General features: G+C 44.6%; 2 protein-coding genes across 2 annotated transcripts; one reads left to right on the top strand and one right to left on the bottom strand.

Moving 5' to 3' along the window:
• Window positions 1–260: 260 nt before the first annotated feature.
• kctd9a (potassium channel tetramerization domain containing 9a) lies at window positions 261–19,050 on the top strand. The gene is made up of 12 exons (XM_079743094.1): window positions 261–593; window positions 926–1,047; window positions 1,153–1,196; window positions 1,328–1,424; window positions 1,513–1,571; window positions 1,682–1,810; window positions 1,948–2,015; window positions 2,111–2,206; window positions 2,872–3,021; window positions 4,422–4,527; window positions 4,810–4,943; window positions 17,407–19,050. The coding sequence occupies exons 1-12, from the start codon at window positions 546–548 to the stop codon at window positions 17,521–17,523; spliced, it is 1,170 nt and encodes a 389-aa protein (XP_079599220.1). The 5' UTR covers window positions 261–545; the 3' UTR covers window positions 17,524–19,050.
• A 1,466-nt stretch (window positions 19,051–20,516) lies between these two features.
• LOC307087905 (hydroxycarboxylic acid receptor 2-like) lies at window positions 20,517–21,718 on the bottom strand (the record flags this gene model as incomplete). Its single annotated transcript, XM_079753596.1, has 1 exon — window positions 20,517–21,718. One exon carries the CDS (start codon window positions 21,716–21,718, stop codon window positions 20,762–20,764), a length of 957 nt encoding a protein of 318 aa, XP_079609722.1. The 3' UTR covers window positions 20,517–20,761.
• Window positions 21,719–22,473: the final 755 nt, after the last annotated feature.

Raw genomic sequence — 22,473 nt, 5'->3', positions numbered from 1 at the left:
CTTTAATTCGCAGTACCCGCCCCTTCCGTCTTGCTACGCACGTCTTTAACCATCAATTAATTTGTTACAAGACAATTAATTTAGTTATCAATCAGTAAAAAAAATCGGTTAGTATAAAGGAAGGGCAGTCTGAATTTCTTAATATATGTACACCAACATTATCTTTCCACGATATGAAGCCCTTACTCTCTGGCTCCGCACAGACAACCTGATCCACGACGGACCCTGAAGGATGAATCGAGCGAACCTGCGCCCGTCGTCAGGCGATGTTTAGCTCCTTTAAACTAGCTGGCAGGCCAGCGAGTCAAGGAGAGGTAGTTAACAATCTAGTCAGGGATAGATAGTTATCCAGCTAGACAGGGATAGATAGTTTGTTAGCTCGTCAGGGAGAGGTAGTTAGTCAGCTCGGCAGGGAAAGATAGTTATCCAGCTTGTCAGGATAAATAGTTATCCAGCCTGTCAGGGAGAGATAGTTATCCAGCTCGCTTGGCGGTGTTGTTGTCTCACGGAGTCGTTATCCTCGACTCAGAAGCAGACCCTGAAGGATGAGAAGAGTCACTCTGTTTGTTAACGGGACGTCCAAGAATGGGAAGGTGGGTGAAGTGCCTTATGGACTGATAGCTCATGTTGGGCTGGCTTCAACCTGGAGGCCAGTCCATGCCCGTGGACCATGATCTTCATAAAATCTATCATCATATCTGTTTCATGATATTTGTCAAAGTTGTGCACCTTGTGTTGTTAAGAAGGATCTGTAGGTCGAAGCATGTAAATGGCTGCAGGTTAAAGAGAGCAGGGGTCTTGAGACAATGACGCTGACCTGGACCCGGTTATTCAGGATTATCTCTATATATATTCCAGAAAACCTCTGAACTTTGGTTCAGATTTTTCTTGTGGCTTTTAAAACGCTTTAAACGTGTTGTTCTAGGTAGTAGCAGTGTACGGGACCCTGTCAGACCTTCTGTCCGCAGCGAGCAATAAGTTAGGGATCCGAGCTTCCAGTTTGTTCAACGGCAAAGGAGGTCTGATTGATGACATCTCTCTGATCAGGTAATCTATAATGAAATGTTCACTATCTATTTTAGAAGTATCTATTGTACCTTTCTAGTAGATGCATGCATTGGCTCATCGTTCTGTTACATGTTCCCCACCCAGAGATGACGACGTGCTGTACGTCTCGGAGGGAGACTCGTTTGTTGGTGAGTGTTTTAATAACCTCTTCCTACTCCAACTGGGTAGCGTATAACTGCTGGGTCATTTATAAGAATCCAGACTTTCTTCCTAACTGCCGGGTCCGTTTGTATTCATTGTGTTAACGTCAACCTCTCAGACCCTCAGGATGAGGTCAACGCCGTGTCTGTCAAGCCTGGAGCCCCTTCTGATTGGCTGACGCTGAACATCGGGGGTCGCCTGTTCACCACCACGCGGTATGAGCCTATGTGTGGGTAAACCCTTACCCTTTAATGAGTTTTGTTATTCATCAATGGATTAAATGGTACCCTTCTGTTGTTACAGAAGCACCCTGGTTTCTAAGGAGCCGGAGAGTATGCTTGCCCACATGTTCCGAGACAAATGTAAGTCCATCTTTGGATCAACTTTGACCAGTAACTTACCATGTCTTCATTCATGTCATGAGGTGAACCCCGATATGTGTCACCCCAGCCTGTCTGTCTCTCTGCCTCAGGTGTGTGGGGAAACAGGCAGGATGAGCATGGAGCCTACCTGATCGACCGCAGCCCTGAGTACTTTGAGCCCATCCTCAACTACCTGCGACATGGACAGCTCATTATCAACGAAGGAGTTAATATCCGCGGTAAAATGTTGTTTAGCCTCAAAAGTCTTTACATTTCATATTCACAAAAGTATGCTTGGTTTGGGTTTTTATTGATTTGAGCGTGTGATGGAGGATTGATACTGGAGAGGCTAAGTCCTGTCTGATTGGTTTTCCAGGTGTGCTGGAGGAGGCTCGCTTCTTTGGGATTGAGCAGCTAGGCGACCAGCTGGAAGCAGCTTTAAAGGTAACTAAAGTCCTGAGTCATGTGTGGAAACTCCATTTCTTTCCACATTGTTTGGAATGGATTTGCATTGCAGTAAACTTGACTCTTGTTTCCAGAACACACAGCCCCCAGATGACCATTCTCCCATCTCCCGCAAGGAGTTTGTTCGTTTTCTACTGGCCACGCCCACCAAGTCCGAGCTCCGATGTCAGGTACGGACCGATGGGAGATCACAATGGTTCACCATGTTCTTTGGTTCACTGCATCACTGTAGAGCTAAAGTTATTATGTTCACTGTATCACTGTAGAGCTAAAGTTATTGTGTTCACTGTAGAGCTAAAGTAATGGTGTTCACTGTATCACTGTAGAGCTAAAGTAATGGTGTTCAATGTATCACTGTAGAGCTAAAGTAATGGTGTTCACTGTATCACTGTAGAGCTAAAGTAATGGTGTTCACTGTATCACTGTAGAGCTAAAGTAATGGTGTTCCCTGTAGAGCTTAAGTTATGGTGTTCCCTGTATCACTGTAGAGCTAAAGTAATGGTGTTCACTGTATCACTGTAGAGCTAAAGTAATGGTGTTCACTGTATCACTGTAGAGCTAAAGTAATGGTGTTCACTGTATCACTGTAGAGCTAAAGTAATGGTGTTCCTGTATAGCTTAAGTGATGGTGTTCCCTGTATCACTTTAGAGCTAAAGTAATGGTGTTCACTGTATCACTGTAGAGCTAAAGTAATGGTGTTCACTGTATCACTGTAGAGCTAAAGTAATGGTGTTCCCTGTATCACTGTGGAGCTAAAGTTATTGTGTTCACTGTATCAGTGTAGAGGTATAGTCTGACCCTCTGACCCCCCCCCCCCTACACACACTCTTTCAGGGTCTTAACTTCAGCGGGGCGGACCTCTCTCGGCTGGATCTGCGCTACATCAACTTCAAGATGGCCAACCTGAGCCGCTGCAACCTGACCCAGGCCAACCTCTGCTGCTCCAACCTGGAGCGGGCGGACCTCTCTGGGGCCAACCTGGACGTGAGCTAGAGACCTGATGGTCCTCAACATTATCTCTGTCAATCATATTGGCTTATTGTTCAAGATTCATTTGGCTTTCAATTCATGATATCTATTCACTGATGGAAATTTCTATCATCACAAAAATGGTTCCATATTGAATTTCTACCCTCTGCCATGAAGGAGCAGTTCTTCATATTCTAGACACTACACTATTAATTGTATTTTAATCTAAATCTGTATATTTAGCATCTGCATTTAGCTAACCCAGAAAGGTTGCAAGTAATGCACAACAAATAAATACTGAATCCATACACCCTTTTCATAAGAATCTAATTCTAAACCCTGACAATTCAGTAATAATAGTAATATATAATAATACAGTGTTTCCCGCAGGATTTTTTTCAGCAGCGGTGGTGTGGTCCCCGAACCCTCTAGGGTGGTCCGGGGGCAAAATTTTTTTGTACCCTTTACATTGGAATGCATGAATCTGGTGCACTTTGAGAGGAGAATATGCACTTAAATCCTATTCAAACAGTCCTATGTATTACTGTAGATGGGATTATTGGTGTAACTTTGCCTTTTGTGTCTTCATTTACAGATTTTTATATTTTCGTATAGTAATATTTAAACAAAGAATGCCACAACGCAAATATAATTTGCACAATTTATTTACAGATTTTTGCCTAATGCTTAAACACTAAACATGGTTGCTATCCCAAAAAGAGCGACAACACGCACACACACACATAGGCCTACACACACACACACAATACTAGAGGAAAAACGGCACGGAGGTTGCGGTTTATAGATACAATAAAATGATTGGGCTCAGAGGGTTTTTAACACTGTTGGTCATGTAGCGACACATTTTAGCAACTTACTTTCTCTGTCTGTCTGTCTGTCTCTCTCTCTCTGTCTGGCTCACTCTTTCCTTCTTTCTTCGATCTTCCGCTTCACTCGCTACTGCTAGAATCAATGTAACTTTGCAACCGTGTAGGGTAGCCTACTGCCAACAACTGCCACACTCGCTGTGTATTTTTCTTCTTTGATGTTGGTTGCGTGACGATGTGCCGCGTGCTGCGCAATTGACGTTACGCACTGTACATTTTCTAAAAGGAGCTACGTTAAAAAAAAAAAAAAAAAAAAATTAGAAGGATTTTTATTGCAGCGGCGGAGAAAATTCAGCAGTGCTGCTGTGTGAACGTGGGGGAAACACTGTAATAGTAATAATAAAGATGTCAAAGGAATCACATGACCGTTAAGTGAGCTACAATGGTGGCTGGCAAAATGATTAGACCATCCTAATTACATGTTCTCCAACTTATAGAAATCATTTCTTAGGGCATAATCGTGCAGCAGTTTCTGATGTTGCTCTTTTAATTAAACAGATATTGCTCGTTGTATCTTTTCTTCTGAAGAGTGGTAATCTACAAGGGGTGAAGATGCTCTGCTCCAACGCAGAGGGGGCTTCTCTCCGGGGGTGCAACTTTGAGGATCCATCGGGTCTGAAGGCCAATTTGGAGGGTAAGAACCTGAGACCACGGCGTGCCCCCTTTACCCATCATTAAGGATTCGTATCTAGAGGAATATCTGCCTGTACTTGTCTCCAACGTTCAGTGTGCTCGTCTCCAACGTTCAGTGTGCTCGTCTCCAACGTTCAGTGTGCTTGTCTCCAATGTTCAACATGCTTGTCTCAAACGTTTGGTGTGCTTTTATTGGACACTCTGCTGTGATGTTTTTGGAGGACCTCGCTGTGCTGCCTGTCTTCAGTGCTGATTTGACCGCTCCTCTTGAACCTGTCCTCAGGTGCTAACCTAAAGGGGGTTGACATGGAGGGCAGCCAGATGACGGGCATCAACCTGCGCGTGGCCACCCTGAAGAACGCCAAGCTGAAGAACTGCAACCTGCGGGGCGCCACTCTGGCCGGAACAGACCTGGAGGTGAGAAGCAAAGGCGATGGTCCTGACAACGGATGTCTCCCTAGAACATTGTGTACACTAGAGATGGGAGTAGCCTGTACAGTGGAGCAAAACAGTTAAATTATATATATAATTTTGAATTCACGCAAGAGCGAATCACGTCCCACCCATTATCCAATCACAACCCTAATCCCATTCCCTAATCCCATCATCGTGTTTTTGTGCATGTGCGTGCTTGCGTGCGTGCACTTGCCTAGCTATCCAACAGGGGACTTCGGCGTCATAACACCTCACCAACAGGGGACCTCCCAGCCAAGAGGGGACATTTTTCATGTCCCCTCTTGGTCATGCTTTAAATCAAGCTAAAAACATGTATATTTTGGTGCATTTACTCAACTTTTCCGAAGAGGGGACCTGAAAGTGTGTGTGTTTAGTCCATAGTCGGCAGCGCCTCTGCTGGCCAGAGCTGGGAGTTCAGCGGCCCATTCACACATGTCACTTCAGGCCCTGTCCACACGGGCGAAAACAATCTTTTCCCCTCCGTTTTCCTTTTGTTGCTTACAGGAATATCTCCATAAATACGGACTCATTGTGAAAACGCACCATCGCTGTATAAACGCTATGGTATATATTCAAGGAGCTGATTCTCCACAAAAAAAAGTGGAGGCGCATCAAGCCTGCGCGCATCCAGCCTGCGCGCTGTATGTATACAAACATTCAGTCGAGAAGGAGATAGCAGTTGTTTAACCTTTTTAGATTAAGCAGAAATACTTGTATGTTCTGTACTAATATACAGTTAGTAATTAAATTGACCAAGGGCCAATATTTAAATCTACAAAAATAATACAAATCAAAAAATGGTGCTGGGGGCGATGACATCATAGTTTGCATTTCAGGCGTCCACAGACCTTTGCGTCCACACGAAACGCATAGGTCTGTTTTTAACCTATCCACCCTGGAACCTGGTTTCAGAAAAGTGAGTTCTTTTTCTAACTTCGTTCAGTGTTTCACTATGGGAATCGCCTCGGCGTGACCTACTATGGAAGCTCCAATTACACCACGTCTGTCCTTGACAGACAGGTCGGACTGTGCCACGGGGCCCCGCCCCCTGTACTTATACAGTCGACCATCCCTCCTCACATCTTTCTCGCTTTCTTCCCATGAGAAAGCTACTCAGGCTCCCTCAGCTCATCTAGGCTAGCTTTAACTGCTTAACAGTTCACAGACGTGCCGTTAAGGATTCCGTCGCCGAATGCGGTTACAGGCTTTTAACCTGGATCGGCTGAGTAAGTACTTTGTAAGAAGTTATCTGTTTGCTACACTGTATTCTTCGGGCAGTGTCCACGTAAAGGCGAGCTGCTACTCCGGATACACTGTATTTGTTTACCGGTGTCGCTGGTTACGGTGTAGTTTACATTTTACGGCTAACGTGTCAAGACGAGCCTACCGCGGAACAGTTAGCATTAGCTTGTTAACTGAGCCAAAACACCCAGAGTTTAGCTAACGCATCACGGCGAGTAAACTCTGTCTATACGTTGTTAGCATCGGGCTAAACCACGTTTACTAGCACTATAATTTACCGACAGGTTACGCATTACAGTGCGCCTAGTTCGGCTACTTTTTTCAACTTTTCTCATCTCTTTCCAGTTGCTATGTCTTCATCCACCACCCCCACCAAAGGGTTGGGGCCGAAGGTTAACGAGGCTGTATCCCGCCTGTGCCCTACGTCATGCGGGGCGTCCATATCGGGCAGGGACCCTCACCCAATGTGCATAGCTTGTATGGGCATTAAACACGCTCAAACTTTGCTAGCTGACCCGCACTGACTTCATGCACTCACTGTGCATCAGTGTCGGAGAAAATACTGGAAAGGAGGCTGAGGGTGACAGTGGCTAACAACCAGGACCCTTCCATGGCAGTTACCACTGCTAAAGCCTCAATGAGCACCCATCAGTCCCAAGCCACAGCTAGCTGGGCGGACATGATGGAGGCAGTATCCCCGCTCGTGCCTCCGCTATTCAAGGAGTTCCTCGAGGCAGGACCGGGCGCTGAGGACGCAGAGGGCGATGCCAACTCTGACCTCCTCAACATGGACGAAATGGAGGAAGAGGAGGACGATTCCACTTTTCCTGCCCAACAGTCCAGACCCCCTAGTGCCTCTGACACTGTGCCACCAATGGACAGTAACTTGTATGAGGTTTCCAAACGGGCTGCAGCAAAATTGTGCATTCAATGGCCTGCAACCCCGGATGCTGAAAGGGAGGAGAGAGACCTGTATGACGGCAAAAGGCTCCCACCAGCCCAACCGCCATCTAAGCAGCTCCTGCCAGCAGTTCCCATCTGCATGAAGGAAACGAGCCGCTACTGGTCCAGCCCATTTAAGAGCAAGCTTCCAACCAAGGGCTGCTCTAAGCTGGAGATCCACGGGATGGGTGAGCTGGGGTTGGCCGAACCCCCAGCCGTTGAGCCTTCAGTGGCGTACCACCTCCACCCAAACCGTCGCTCTCTCTCTCTGCTTCTTCGGACATCTCTCTGCCTGATAAGATGGACCGCCTCACCGCGTCCACTTATCAAAGGATATATAAGTATGCAGCACAGTCAGTATTAGTAATGCGTGATATAAACGATATACGATATAAACGATAAAAAAAAAAATGGTCTACGATAGAGATTTTAATTCTATCGCTCTATCGCGATAATGCATGTTGATGACGCAAACTACAATGTTTAATTTTTGGTTTGGTGCAATTCCTTTTCACATTGCAATTTTCGCAACAGTGCCAGAATTCGTCAACAAACCTGCATGTGTGCAAAGAACGTTAACCCATTTGTATGGCTGCTGTGCGGCGCAACATTGTATCTAGTAGATACAATGTTGCTCTGCGCAGCTGGTACAAATGGGTTAATGGTAAACACGCATTGATGCGCAATCCGGTCTTAAAGGTAAACACGCACAGATGCGTGATCCAGTCTGGCGTTGTAAAGCGTTAAAGAAAAAGAAAAGCACCGGTGAAAGTAAACAATCATGGATATCCAGCGTGATATACATTGATCTGCGGACTGGTCCAACTCCTTCTCCCTCATCCTGGCATTTTTAAGTTATGTTTTCCAGCATACTTTTTACTTGCTTTTGTCGGACCATCGGGTGGTGGCTCAACATGGAGCAAAGAGGAGACAGAATGTCTTTTGGATATCGGACCCAAATATCCAAAAGACGTTCCGTCTCCTCTTTGCTCCATGTTGAGCAACGTCTCCGAGACCACCTCTCCGTCTGGGTCAACCTCCTTTTGATGGTTAAAAATATCACGTAATCGACAAAAATCTTAACACTCAATGATCCATCATCAATTAATCATGCCAATCCCTAATTGTCAGTACAGTGTCTGTTCCTTATCTAGAAAGACACCCGTTTTTCCTGTTCTCTGCATCTTGGGTGGCATTTAAGAACCAAGGACTTAAACTAAGTGTAGTGCCTTTTAGAATGGTTTGCACTAAAGGAAAGAAATCCAATACAAATTTTATTTATCTGCAACATTATGTTGTATGATTAGAGTGTTTCACAATAAATGTTCTCGAAATGACATACTATATTTCTCTTTTTTTAAAATACATTTAGCAGTTTGGCTTTCCTTAGGGTCTATGTAACCTGTTCTGAAACGGTTATTTTATGATTTTATATCGTGATATATATCGTTATCGCAAGAGGCTGCAATGTATATCGCAATATGGATTTTAGGCCATATCGCCCATCTCTAGTCAGTATGCTCACTCAATGCCATGACACTGCTGTCTGCATATCAAGCTGAAATGCTTGAAGAAATGGGTTGCCAGCTGGACTCTGGGTCACCTAACCCTGCCCTCTGGGATGAAATTTGCATTGTAAATGATCTTGTCCTGCGCTCCTCACGGGGCGCAGTTCAGGGCTGTGGCCGAGTTATGGGACTTGCAGTCTCAGGTGAGAGAGCGCTATGGCTCAATCTCTCCGGACTGGGTGACACACAGAAAGCTGAGGTCATGGATGCAGCATATGACCCAACCAAGGGTCTGTTTGGTCCAGCTCTGGAGAAGATGAGAGAGACCAGCACTCTCACAAAAACAAGAAGGAGAAGCCTTCGATCTCTGCCTTCCCAGAAAGCAGGCTCCCCGCCCGCCCCAACCAGCGAGGTCAGGCTTTGCAGCCTCTGCAGCGGCGGCAAAGGGAAAACAAGGGGGAAGCAGGCCTCAGAGGGCCTACAGACCAGCCCACACAGCTGGCCCACAGACCAGCCAACAGCCTAGGTCAGAGAACCCAAGGCCATGGGGCAAACACTCCTTTGCTGTTGCGGCAGCCAGGAACCGCTCTCCCCACCCCGGGGATGGGAAGAAGAAGCGTGCAACCTGATGCTCCCAGCTTCTCTCTCTCCCCCTCCCATGAAGAAAATAAAGCTTCATGGTTCAGGGACCTGGATAGGTTCAAGTTTTCCAGGTGCCCTTTCTCAGTCTCTCCCGCCTCATGCTCAGAGCGAGGTGAGACAGGGGCAACAGGTAACACGGTGTCACCAAGCACTTTCACTCTGTTTAAATGTGAAAACGATAAACCCTGCATTTTCACAGCCAGGCCAAGGGCCAAGGGGGAAATGCACAACCAAAAACGAAATAAATCAAAGTCTTGGCCCCTACATTCCCATAGGGGGAGCTCACGCTCCTCCTGTGAGAGCAGACCGCTCCCCTCTGTTCCCGAGGGTGACGGAATCAAAGCACAGACACATAGGCCCTCTCGCTGGCCAAGAGGAGCAGTGGCGCGCATGCGCAGTTCACCCGTGGATTCTCTCCACTATATCACAGGGTTACAGACTGCAATTTGCTATGAAACCACCCAGATTCAACGGTGATTTGGTTTCTATGGCCAAGGGGGATTTGGGACGAATCCTAGAGGACGAAATATCGTCCCTGCTGAAAAAACAAGCGATCAGAGCCGTCCTGAGCGAGCAAGCCTAACAGGGTTTTTACTCCCGTTACTTTCTCATTCCAAAGAGAGGGAGCTCATCCCTTCGCCCCATATTAGATCTCCGTGTGTTAAACAGACACCTGCGCAAATACACGTTCAGGATGTTAACACACAAAGTGCTCTGTCATTCAATCCGTCCAGGCGATTGGTTTGTAACGATCGATCTCTCAGACGCATACTTCCACATCGCCATTTATCCCGCGCACCGTAGATTCCTCCGGTTCGCGTTTCAGAACACAACCTACGAATACCAAGTAGTCCCGTTCAGACTTTCGTTAGCCCAGAGAGTGTTCAGCAGGTGTGTGGAGGCAGCTCTGTCACCGCTAAGGAACAGCGGCATCAGAATATGTCTTATTTAGACGATTATCTGATATGTTCCAATTCACGCGAACAGGCACTCAGAGATTCTGCTACGGTGGTAAACCATCTCAGGACTCTGGGATTCAGCATTAATTGGGAAAAGAGCCGTGTAGACCCCGTACAATGCACAGAATATTTGGGTCTCCACATAAACTCTCTCCTATCGCGTCACACTAGCGGAGAGGAGACTAACGTGTCTCACGCAGTGTCTCTCCCTCTTCAGGCAGGGAAAGGCCGTATCGTTCAGATTATGCCTACGCCTACTTGGCCTTATGGCTTCGGTGATATCAGTGGTGCATTTGGGGCTTATGATGATGAGAGGTTTCGAGCACTGGGTCACAGCACTGCGTCTATGCCCCCGTCGCCACCTGAACCACAAAGTGAAAGTAACACCAGCGTGTGTTACCGCTCTACGCCCTTGGTCGGTGCGCACGGCTCTGGCAGCGGGCGTCCCGCTGGGGGCCACTGTATACCACTGTAGTGGCATACATCAACCGGCAGGGCGGCACTTACTCACTGAAACTACACAAGCCAGCTCGAGAAATTATTTTGTGGCGCAGCACCAGGCTCTTGTCCCTTCGAGCAACACATGTAGCAGGCGTTTTGAACAGAGGACCAGATCATCTGTCCAGAGGGAACCCCCTTTACAGGGAATGGACTCTGAATACACAGGTTGTGAGACAAATTTGGCAGAGATACGGCCTGGCAGCCGTAGATCTCTTCGCCTCGCAGGAAAACGCTCAGTGCCCGCTGTTTTTCTCCCTGTCAGACGCAAAGGCTCCTCTAGGGGTAGATGCGCTGGCCCATCCATGGCCAAACGTGCTGCTATATGCATTCCCCCCTCTCAGCCTAATCTCCCCCACCCTAGCCAGGGTGAGGGAACAGGGTCTGTCGCTAATCCTGATAGCACCGCGTTGGCCATCCAAACTTTGGGTGGCAGAAATAATACAACTCCTGGCGGGCGAGCCATGGCCTCTTCCCCTGCGCAGGGATCTTCTCTCCCAAGCTTGCGGGGAGATTTACCATGGCAAGTGGCGGGTTTTTGAGGACTGGTGTGACTCGAGGCACGCCATTCCATATCAGTGTTCCGTGGTGGACCTACTGTGTTTCTTACAGGAATTGTTGGAAAAGGGTAAGGCTTTTTCCACAATTAAAGTATACCTAGCTGCCAATACTCACATTGTCATGTTGGCTTTGGGGATAAGTCTGCAGGGCAGCATCCCTTAGTTTGTCGCTTCATGAAGGGGGCGCGACGCAAGCTCCCAGTTTCCAGGCCCCTGGTCCCTTTGTGGGATTTATCAGTGGTGCTGGACGCCCTGTCTCATCACCCATTTGAGCCTTTGGAGGCGGTGGGGATGAAGTTTGTGTCGCTGAAAGCGGCACTGCTCTTAGCTTTAACCACAGCTAAGCATGTGAGCAATTTACAGGCATTGTCTATCTGTCCTTCCTGCTTGCAGTTTGGTCCGGGGGCCTCCAAGGTCTACCTACGGCCCAATCCAGTTTTTGTGCCTAAGGTGGTTGAGTCAGCCTATAGGTGTCTCACAGTGGAGCTGTCGGCGTTTCACCCGCCTCCATTCTCCTCTGCGGAGGAGCAGAGACTTAACACACTATGCCCAGTGCGGGCACTGCATGTGTATGTGAGCCGGTCGGCTGCTTTTAGAAAAGGGGATCAACTGTTCGTGTCTTGGGCCACTCCACATAAAGGCAAGCCTTTGTCTCGCCAAAGGCTGTCCCACTGAATTGTAGAGGCTATATCTCTTGCTTATGAATGTAGGGGCTTGCAGCCCCCCCAAGGCTTGAGGGCCTACTCCACAAGGGGTATGGCTACTTCGTGGGCCTTATTCAGAGGAGTGTCAGTACATGACATTTGTGCTGCGGCGAGCTGGGCTACGCCTCACACTTTTGTAAAGTTTTATAGACTGGATGTCTCAGGGCCTTCTGTGGCACAAGCAGTGCTGTAGACAGTCTCACCAGGTTCCATGTGATATTACTGCCTGGCGAACTTTGCATGGCTTCGGGAGACATGCAATACGGGAGTGGTCTATATCTCCCAGGGTGAAACACTGAACGAACTTAGAAAAATAACTTTGGGTTACTTAACGTAATCCGTGGTTCTTTGAACAGAGTGAGGTGTTTCACCAACATGTCCCTCTTTGCATTTACACGGAAAGAAACCGGTATAGAATGATGTGAGGAGGGATGGTCGACTGTATATGTACAGGGGGCGGGGCCCTGTGGCACAGTCCGACCTGTCTGTCAAGGACAGACGTGGTGTAATTGGAGCTTCCATAGTAGGTCACGCCGAGGCGATTCCCATAGTGAAACACCTCACTCTGTTATCAAAGAACCAGGGATTACGTTAAGTAACCCAAATTTTCAAGCACTCCTCTATTGTATGAACGGCCTGCCAGGGGGTCTGTCAGATGGTAGAGGGCTGTTAAACAGGCTTCTTGGTAAAGAAAACCAGTCTCTTGAAACATGATATTTGAGTGAACAAAAGTGTGTGTGTGTGTGTGGGGGGGGGGGGGAAATCATAAGTTTGTCTGAGATACAATGGGCAAGTTAGCTAGTGGATGGCTTTATTTAAAAAAGGACATGAATACACATTTCTAAACTTAATTTTTTTTTTCTCAACTAATAAAGGCAAGCCTACATTTTAGGTTTCAACAATACGCCTAAAAGTATTAATGGCGGTTTACAAAGCATAAGACTAATATTGTTAAGAATGAAAGAAGTCCTAATCACATTCTTAATAAGGAAATTCCTTAGATAAATGGTGGGTAACAAAATGTGACAGTTGGGGTCTCTGTAGTCGTAGACAATTTGTTCTCCTGTATTTATTTTTTTGACCGCAAATGCACACAGAAGCTTAGCTAAGCATGAAGACTTGAAGCAGTGGGAAACAGCTAACCTTGCTCAGCCCACTACTATTAAAGACATGATAAGAGCATCATGTTTATGTTTTGTTTTTCTTTATAAACCTCCTGGCTGCGATCTAGTGTACAATTATGAGAGTGGCGGTGATCTTCGGATCTAAACCCTGACAAGGAAGCAAAACAGTATATTCACCAAAAGGTCAAACTACTCATTTGAACTATTTCATAATAGTTATACATATAATGCTATGCCCAGACTGTAAGAATACATAATTTCCTGGCTTATTAATTAATAGCAAAGAAGCTGAGTTTCTTCCACGATTTATTTTTACCTTCATACAGATTTAAACAGAGAATCTTATACTCTAGTCTCAGAACAGTATTTTTACCACATAGTTTTAGTAAATCTTGAGTTAAACTCAAATACACAGTGAATTGTAAAAATGTGGAACTTACCTATCATTATAGCCTCAGCGCTGAGATGAAAGGCGAAGTTAATTGAAAAAGTTAAGTTGAGCGGACACAAGATAAGATTTTTATAGTTAAGTTAAAAACCAAAGTAAAATAATAAAACAAGATTTCGTCCTCCAAAAAAATGGTCAACTCCTCAAAATGTCCAGGATATATACACAACCTCAACAAGCTATCTGGACAGGGATTTGTTCTTAGGATCATACATTAGTTGCTCATCATTTCTGGCACAGTCAGCAATAGAGAAAACTAATTTTCTCTGTCAATACAACTGCAGACAGGTCATCTGCCTTTTATTCTAGATACTATCAAACTAGCTGGTTTATTCACTTGAATTCTAATACATTTATCTGATCATAATAAAAGACAAAGAGAGGGGGGGTTGGGGTCATTTTGAGATAGGGAATGGAATCACATACTTTGTGCTGCTTAGTTCAGACATGTGTAAGAGGAAAATAACCCTTTTTAAAGCGCTGTTTTAAAGATAATAACGACATGCAAAATTACCAGCACATTGATGGAGGTAAATGCATATCTAAAGGAGCCTGATTGATTAAATAATCAATCACTCTGATCATTTCATAGCATGGCATTGTGCATGCTGTATTAATCAATGTGAGTTCATTGCATTCATTGACACCTTTTTAGGAACAGTTGAATATTATTTATATTATATTTTTTATGGTTTATTATGTGGACATTAAGAAGTTGAGTCACCAGCAACCATGCGCTTCACAGATCCTAACTTTAAGGTTCAATTGTGGTGAGTGCTGCCTCTGAGACAACCTGTGTCAGTCTGCTCGTCTGCAGTCTGGGGGATGGTTTCCTGGAGCTGACGATGGTCATTAGGCCTTTCTACAGATAGGTACATGGGGGCTTTTCCATTTAAGAATTTAAATGTTAGTAGCAAGATCTTAAAATGTATTCTATGGTGGACAGGGAGCCAGTGAAGGGAGGCTAAGATGGGGGAAATATGTTCACCCTTACGGGTGCCCGATAGTATGTGAGCTGCAGCACTTTGAACCAACTGTAAGCGAGAGAGGGTGGCTTTGATGAGACCAATATATAGGGAATTACAGTACAGCCTGGTAGTAACAAATGCATGGATTACTTTTTCAAAGTCAGTGACAGTCAGAAAAGGTTTTACTTTACCATTGGTGTTACAGGTAGTACCTGGTCCTAATAATAGGACCTCCATTTTGCCTTCATTGAAGGTCAAAAAATGTAACATCCTTTGACATCCTCCAGACAGTTTAGGAGACATTTAATAGTGGTGGAATCTTGTCCTTTCAGAGGTATGTACATTTTTGTGTCGTCAGCATAGCAATGGAAAGAGATGCCATATTTTCTGAAAATGGAGCCTAGTGGAAGCAAGTATAGGGCAAATAGGATGGGTGCAACAACAGAGCCCTGGGGACCACCACATGATAGAGGTGATGAGGCTGACAGAAAAGGTTCTATCAGATAGGTAGGATCTGAACTATTTCATAGCGGAACCCTTAATACCGACACATTGCTCAAGGCGGGCGAGCAGGATAGTGTTATCTACAGTGTCAAATGCAGCTGAGAGATCTAGCATAATAAGGATGACAGAATCACCACCATCAGTAGCTAATAGGATATCATTAAAAACCCTTAGCAATGCTGTTTCTGTGCTGTGAAGAGCTTTGAAGCCTGATTGGAATACCTCAAAAATGCCATTAGTATCTAGAAAAGATTGTTGTGTCAGGACAACTTTTTAAAATACTGTAGAAAGGGATGGAAGTTTGGAGATAGGTCTAAAATTTGAGAGGACTGAGGCATCCAGATTAGGCTTTTTAATTAGATGTTGTACTATAGCATGCTTAAATCTAGTGGGTACAATACCTGTGTTAAGCCTGCTGTTAATGCTATTTAGAATATAAGGTCCTGTAGTATAAGATGTCTTTTAAAATCTTTGGAGGGACAAAGTCTGATGGACAGTTCAGGAGTTGCGGGAAAGCTCTGTGAATAACAAGAGACGATCTGGCAGAGACTGAGAGGAGAGAGAGTATTTATATAGAGGGAGCACAGGTGAAGGTGGTTGAGCTAATTAGGGGAGATCAGGGTGGCAGACAGATGAATGGGAAAACCAGGGGCGGACCATGAAATATCTGCATCTGATATAGAAACAACGTAAGATACTGGCGGAATAATTTGAGGGGGGCAAAATTTTCATATCCCTCTGCAGAGAGGTATAGCAGTAAACCTCTCTAAGAAACTGATGATTGCGCTTCGATTGTACAGAATGGCAGAAGTCCCCTCTTTGCCTCTACAAAACGACACTGGTCCTCTGATAAATGCTATAGACCGACACTTAAACTCAATCATTGAGTATTTATTAGGTTAGAAAAAAATTGTTTAAAAAAAAAAAAAAAAATTGTTTCTATAGAAGAAAATAAATAATTTGCCATAGAGCCTTTAGACAGAGCCTTTAGAGAAGATAGATTCCACAGCATTTCTTTTTATACACAATTTAAATTTCACTAGAAGGTCCCCTCTTGTACAGTTAAGACCAACAGAAGCGACATTGATATTCAATTATAGATAAGGCTATCGAAGCAAATTATTACAGCAGAAAATAAAAGAAGGAAAAACTGAAATGAATGTAGTGTAATCAATCTCGAAGAACATATTTATTTATAGTCTAAATTAAATTACTACAGTCCTTGATATAATGCAGTAAAGCTAGTTCTCATTTGCAGATAAAGCATTATTTATTCGCAATATGTGGCCATGGTTATGTTCATAATATTTTAATCACAGAGAATTTTTTAATATTGCTCAAATGAAAGTTTTTAAATCTGTTTTTGTTGAGTTGCAGTTGGCAAACACACATTGAGTGCAACAATAGGCACTGACAGCTACCCTGCTGCAGTGAATGGAGTCCTCTCTTTGATATGTAAATATTGCTTAAGGATTCAAGTCCCCTCTTGGCATCTTCTTTAAAAAAAACAAAAAACACATTTGAAGTTATATTATGACAAAATAACTTCGACCTAAACTCTGTATTATGTTTAAGTATTTTTAAAATGACCAGAAATAGAGGTCCACACTTGATGAAAAACGATAGTTTTGTGTGTGTGGGTGTGTGGGTGGGTGGGTAGGCTATAACCAATGAGTGACGCTGCCCAGAGTAATAGAAACATGAGTGGTAAAAACTCTTCTCAACAAAAGCCTTAAGTTGTTTGTTCTCCTTATGGTTACTATATACCGTCCATTTAGTTTAATGCTGTCTCAAAAGTGGAATCAGCGCACATTGCTTTTTACCGTTTTATGAATGAACTGGGTGTCTGTGGTGACACTGTTGGGCTCTATGGGAACCATTACCCCTTATCGTCGATAGGGATGCCAAAGACTGGACTAAACGGAAGTCTTTGCCACTTTAAACTGAAATAAACCAAGAAATAAAATAGTCTCTCAGTTTTTGTTGTATTCTCGGAAACACAAATGGTCCAACTGAGAGATGTGGGTCTGACTAACGTCTGGAATGCAGTCAGTTAATATGAAACTCGTATAGAATGAAAATGTCCCCTTGTTCCTACTCCAGTAAATGGATCTTAGTAACGATCTTGCAATGAAAAAGCTTTCAGAATGTAGTCCTGACAGCTAGACCTCTTCATAGACTTGATTTTTATTTTTTATAGCTGGCTGTGGCCTTGCATGGCTGACACAGCCGTGTCAGTAGCAACTTGAGTAGCAACTGGTTAGAAAAGCGCGATATGAATGCAGTCCACCTAACATTGATATAAATGTCCTGATCTCTGGACAGAACTGTGACCTGTCGGGCTGTGATCTCCAAGAAGCCAACCTCCGAGGGTCCAACGTGAAAGGAGCCATCTTCGAAGAGATGCTCACTCCTCTGCACATGTCCCAGAGCGTCAGATGATTCTCCCTCCCTCCCTGGAATACAGGAGGTACCACGCGGGCCTCCATGCATCCAGCTCTCTTAAGTTTAGCTTTAAACACCTTGCACTACAGTTTACCCAGGGTTCTATGTGTATAAATGTTCTTGTTTTGTTTCCTGTTATTGTTATTTTAAAAGTTCAGCTCTATATTCGTGCTTGTCAAGGAATCAATGTAATGTCACTTGTGGTTCTGTGCGTCTGGAGACCATGTGAGGGTTGTTGGCGTTGTTCATTACTTATACCGTACTTGACATGTTACTGGGAGCCACACATGACTAGAGGCTCCGGTGTGTAGTCAAACTTCTAACAAACGTACTCCTATAATCCGTAAGGTCTCCATTTTAGTGGTCACATGTCATCTCAAGGTCATCTCAGGGTCAACGCAAACATTGTCCCTGATTCTGACTGCTTTGTTAGACATCAACATACGTCTGTAATTCCTGAGTAACTTCAGGATAAATATAAATCAGTTTGTCCTAAATATGAAAATCTTAAAAGTAATTTCCTGTTGTGGTTAAGAAAACATTGCGATTGACTCGCCATACATGAGCGGATTGTAGGCCTGCGTTTAGGGATGGAAGGGGGTAAGCTGGAAACATACTGCAGCCATACTTTGTGAGCGGCCAGATATGTGTGATCCAAAGCCATATTATATACTATATTATATATTAAATAGGACGTACAGAGAGGCTGAACGGGCTGCTATCTTGAGTTAAAAATATGCTGCAGAAATACTTCCCAGCTCAACGTTGGTATGCAATATGAATCTTTATCTTTTTTGAATAATTTAAGATGTGGCCCACCTCTCTACCTGACCTACCTCCAGGGTCCTGGGGGGGACCGGCTGTATCGCATGCACTTACCTGTGGTTGGGACTTTAAACCATTGTATGTCAATTACGATGATTCCAATGTTCTAGGGAACGGTTTCTCTTCATTTTTCGTCATGTCACCGTTGTGTTAATGTTTTAGTTATTGTTGCAATGTTCTACATGTAAAGCTGCATATCATGTACTCGTTTGACTTGCGCTTTGCACAAATAATTCTATCATATCTTGACATGTGACACCAAAAAAAAGCAAGCATACGTCTTCTCATGTTGTAAAGGGTCCGGTTCTTCCAAAGCCCCACAGAGGGGTCAGACGTTTAAGCAACGTCCATTCAGTCGCTGCTGGAAAGCATCTCTGTGCACAATTTAAAGAGCGACTTTTCTTTTATTCTATCTCTTTTTAATCTTCTGGCTATAAGCTTTTCAGATGCAATATTATTCACTGTGTTCACCATGAGGTACTCTGCCTGTGGGAGTGATCGACGAGGCAATCAGACTTAATATCTCAGCGAGGGCGTAGAATCAGAGGCTGCAATATTTATTTTCATACATGGTGCCGGGTTGAAGATGGAGGCACGGGGATTTGCAGAAGACGGGTCATATAAGCACCAAGTCTATAAGCATTTCACTTGACTATGGAAATATAGATTTCCATGAATGACTGTTAAGTGGGAAAAATAATAAACGGTTACAAAAAGGATTTGAATGTTTTGTGACTTTATTTTACTTTTATTGTGTACATTTTGAATTAACTCATAATTTAGACTGATGACCTGATGGCTGTGTGGCTGAGTTCCCCATGCTGAAGAGGTGTGTGTTTGGGTGGGTGGGTGGGTGGGTGGGTATATAAAGGGCTTGGGCAAATAAGATCTCCATTTACTTAACAAGTTGAGACAGAAAGCCTTCTACAAAAAGCTCCCCGGTGCGTCCTTGACAAGGTAGGTCCAAATGTGGACTCTTAAAGACCCGGCCTATGGTGTTGTTATTGTTAACGGTAGAGTGCTGGGTTTCAGAATGGTGAGGTACCTGGTCTTGTGGCTGCTGTCCCTGGGGGCGTTGATGTAGCCGTGCATCGGTCAGCACTGGTCCTATGGCCTGAGTCCATCTCTCCCACATGGTGTAAAGAGTAAGTAAGGAAACTGGCAGCATGGGGCTTAGGAGGTAGAGCGGGTTGGCTGGTAACCAGAACTTTCATATTTTATCTAATGAAAGTTCTGCTCTTTTCACACCAGAAATGCAGAGACAATAGCTTAGAACAGCCTTCTAGTGTTTGGTCTATAAAGAAAGATAAGAAAGATACCAATAGAATCAATTGGTCACATGGTCTAAGTTTCTGGGCTTGCTGAGGTCATTTTCTTGGTCTATTTATGAGGTGCTCTTCAAATGTTCACTTCTTCTTTTGACTACTATATGTAATCTTGTTCATCTTCTCACTAAGCTAAAAGAATTTCCACCAGATGATCTGGCTGGAACAAAGTTTCATGTAATTCAGTAGCATGTGGCCGTGTATTCAGAGCTCCACTAACAAAACCAACAAACCAAATCATCATCAGCAGACAAGCCCACCCTAAATAATGAGTGGATTCCACATGTTGCTTGTTTCAAAACAGGAAACACTGTTTTATTTTGTTGTTTTGCTAACTCTATTGTACTGAAGTTGCTATGGTGAAGTTCAGAGACAAATATTGTATGTGGAATGCAGTAATGATTGTTTTCTTTTCATTCAGCGGTAACTTTATTTGTTTCCAACCATTTACTTTTTCTTAAATGGTGTGCATGTTTACATTGTTTACTCCATTTAGACTTTTGAACTTTTATTCAAATCCCTTCACTTGATTTAAGCCATTCAACGTTTCTTTATGTCTTAATCTATGTGGCTTAATTAAAAAATATTTTCAACCTCACTTTGTACTACAGCACTCACCGCATTTTCTGCAGGAAATGCATTTTCTAGTTTTATATACTATTGTTACAAACATCTTGTAAAGACCACAGCGAACCCTTTTAAATAGCCGTATGTTAACGTTTATTTAAGTCATTATACCTTAACAGCTTTCAACAACAACTATCAGAGTAAAACACATGCCTTTTGTATATGCAACCACTTAGTTCCCTGTAATCTAGATTGAATTTAGTCTCGGCATCTTTTATTGAACATTTGATAGAAAATGACCAATCAAGGAACTTTGAAACGTACAAAAGTTTAAATGTAGATGTGACAGGGCACTTCAATTCCTAGTTTCCTCGATTAATACTCACATCCTGTCATTGTCTTTGTCTGCCAAACAAACCATAACGGTGGCTCTGCTGTGATTTAACATTGACAGGTAAGTGTCAAGGTAAATCCCGGGGAACAGCAGTGACTGCTTGGCCTCCCAGCTTGCTGACAGACTAAGAGTCCAGCTTCTGGGTTGCCTCCTTGTCGTCGGTGTCTCCGGCCCTCCCCAGACGCAGGGCCCTCCTGCACATGTTCCTGAAGGGGGGGATGGAGAAGTAGAAGACCACAGGGTCCAGGGCGCTGTCCAGGTAGGTCAGGCTGATGCTCAGGTAGAAGGCCGTGTTCAGGTCCTCCATCGCGTCACAGGCCTTTGTCCCCGAGAGAACGCCGGCGATCGACCCCTCCTTCAACCAGATGAGCAGCTGCGTGACGTTGCTAGGCAGGAAGCAAACGGTGAAGACCACCACCACCACCATGAGGAACCACAGGGCCTTCCTGATGCGCGCATCATGGGCCAGCTGCCTCCTTCTCAGGTGGGCCACGATGGAGCAGGTGCAGAACACGATCACGGCCAGCGGCAGGAAGAAGGACAGCAGAAACAAGCTCCTGTGCCAGAAGTGTATGACGTCGAGCCCCTCCGAGTGGATGTTGAAGCTTTCGCAGTTGGTGCCGTTAGGGTGCGGCAGGACGAGGAGGTGGGCCGTCATGGAGAAGGTGAGCAGCCACAGCCCGGCGGCGCCGCACGCCGCTCTGACCACGCTCAGCGAGTTGAGCGGGTGGTGGGGATGGACCACGCGCACGTAGCGGTCCACCGCCACGGCCGTGAGGAAGAAGATGCTCCCGCTGCGGTTCATGGCCAGCAGAAAGAGGGAGATGTTGCAGAAGGCCGGGCCGAAGTGCCAGGTCAGGCCTGCGGAGTAGTAGCTGGCACGGAAGGGCAGCGCCACGTTGAGCAGGAAGTCGGCCAGCGAGAGGTTGAAGAGGAGCACTGTGCTGCTCTTCCAGGGCTTCAGGCGGAACAGGAAGATCCAGAGGGCGAGGCCGTTGCCCAGGACCCCCAGAATGACCTCCACCCCCAGCAGGGGGGGCAGTGCACTGATGAGCAGAGGGGTCTGGTAGACGCACTTCATGTCGTCTGCTGAGAGCTGGATGATGAGCTGGTTGATGAGCAGTTCTTCAAAAGGGGGAACACCAACTGAGGCGCTCTGTAAGGAAATCGTTTGTGAAACCAAGATGATGTGTGCAGTTTTCAGTTTTTATATATTCAGTGGCATGAGCATCAGAGTGACCTCCCATGTGACATCATCAGCAGAAAAGGCCCACTCTGAATAATGAGCTAACTGAGAGGGCTGTTACATTTTGTTAATATTGGTGCAATTTTGTTCAGAAAATATAATAAATCGATCTGACCATGAATAGCATCCAGAAGCATAGCTCATTAAGCATAGTTAAATGCAGAAAAATAATTTCTCCATGGCGATTAATAAGTATGAATAAAATAAACAAGTTAACAACTTTAATGGCTTTATGTGAAAATAATGTGCAAAAGGGCAAAACAAGTAATTATTTCAAATAAAATAATTTAGAAAAGCAGTACCTCCCTTGGTTCCTTTTTTCTACTTATAAATGCTAATTTAAAAAGTATATTAAATCTATTAAATAAAGATAATTGATCGGCTCCAGAAGGATTTATCCTTTGTTGTGTCATTACTTTACTGCTGCTTTTCCATAGCAAAGCAGAGGAGAGGACTGTAACCTAACGTTCGTCTGGCTGAATTGAGCTAACGTCCGTTGCATTGCGCATTTATAATCAATGATTACCATTAAAATAATGTATCACAAAAAATAACACGTAACGTAAAATCGTTTCACGGTCCACGTGGGA

The sequence above is a fragment of the Pollachius pollachius genome, assembly GCF_949987615.1.
Source record: "Pollachius pollachius genome assembly, chromosome: 1".
Lineage (NCBI taxonomy): Eukaryota > Metazoa > Chordata > Actinopteri > Gadiformes > Gadidae > Pollachius > Pollachius pollachius.
Note: the sequence above shows the minus strand (reverse complement) of the source record. Positions and strands in the feature narration are given on the sequence as shown.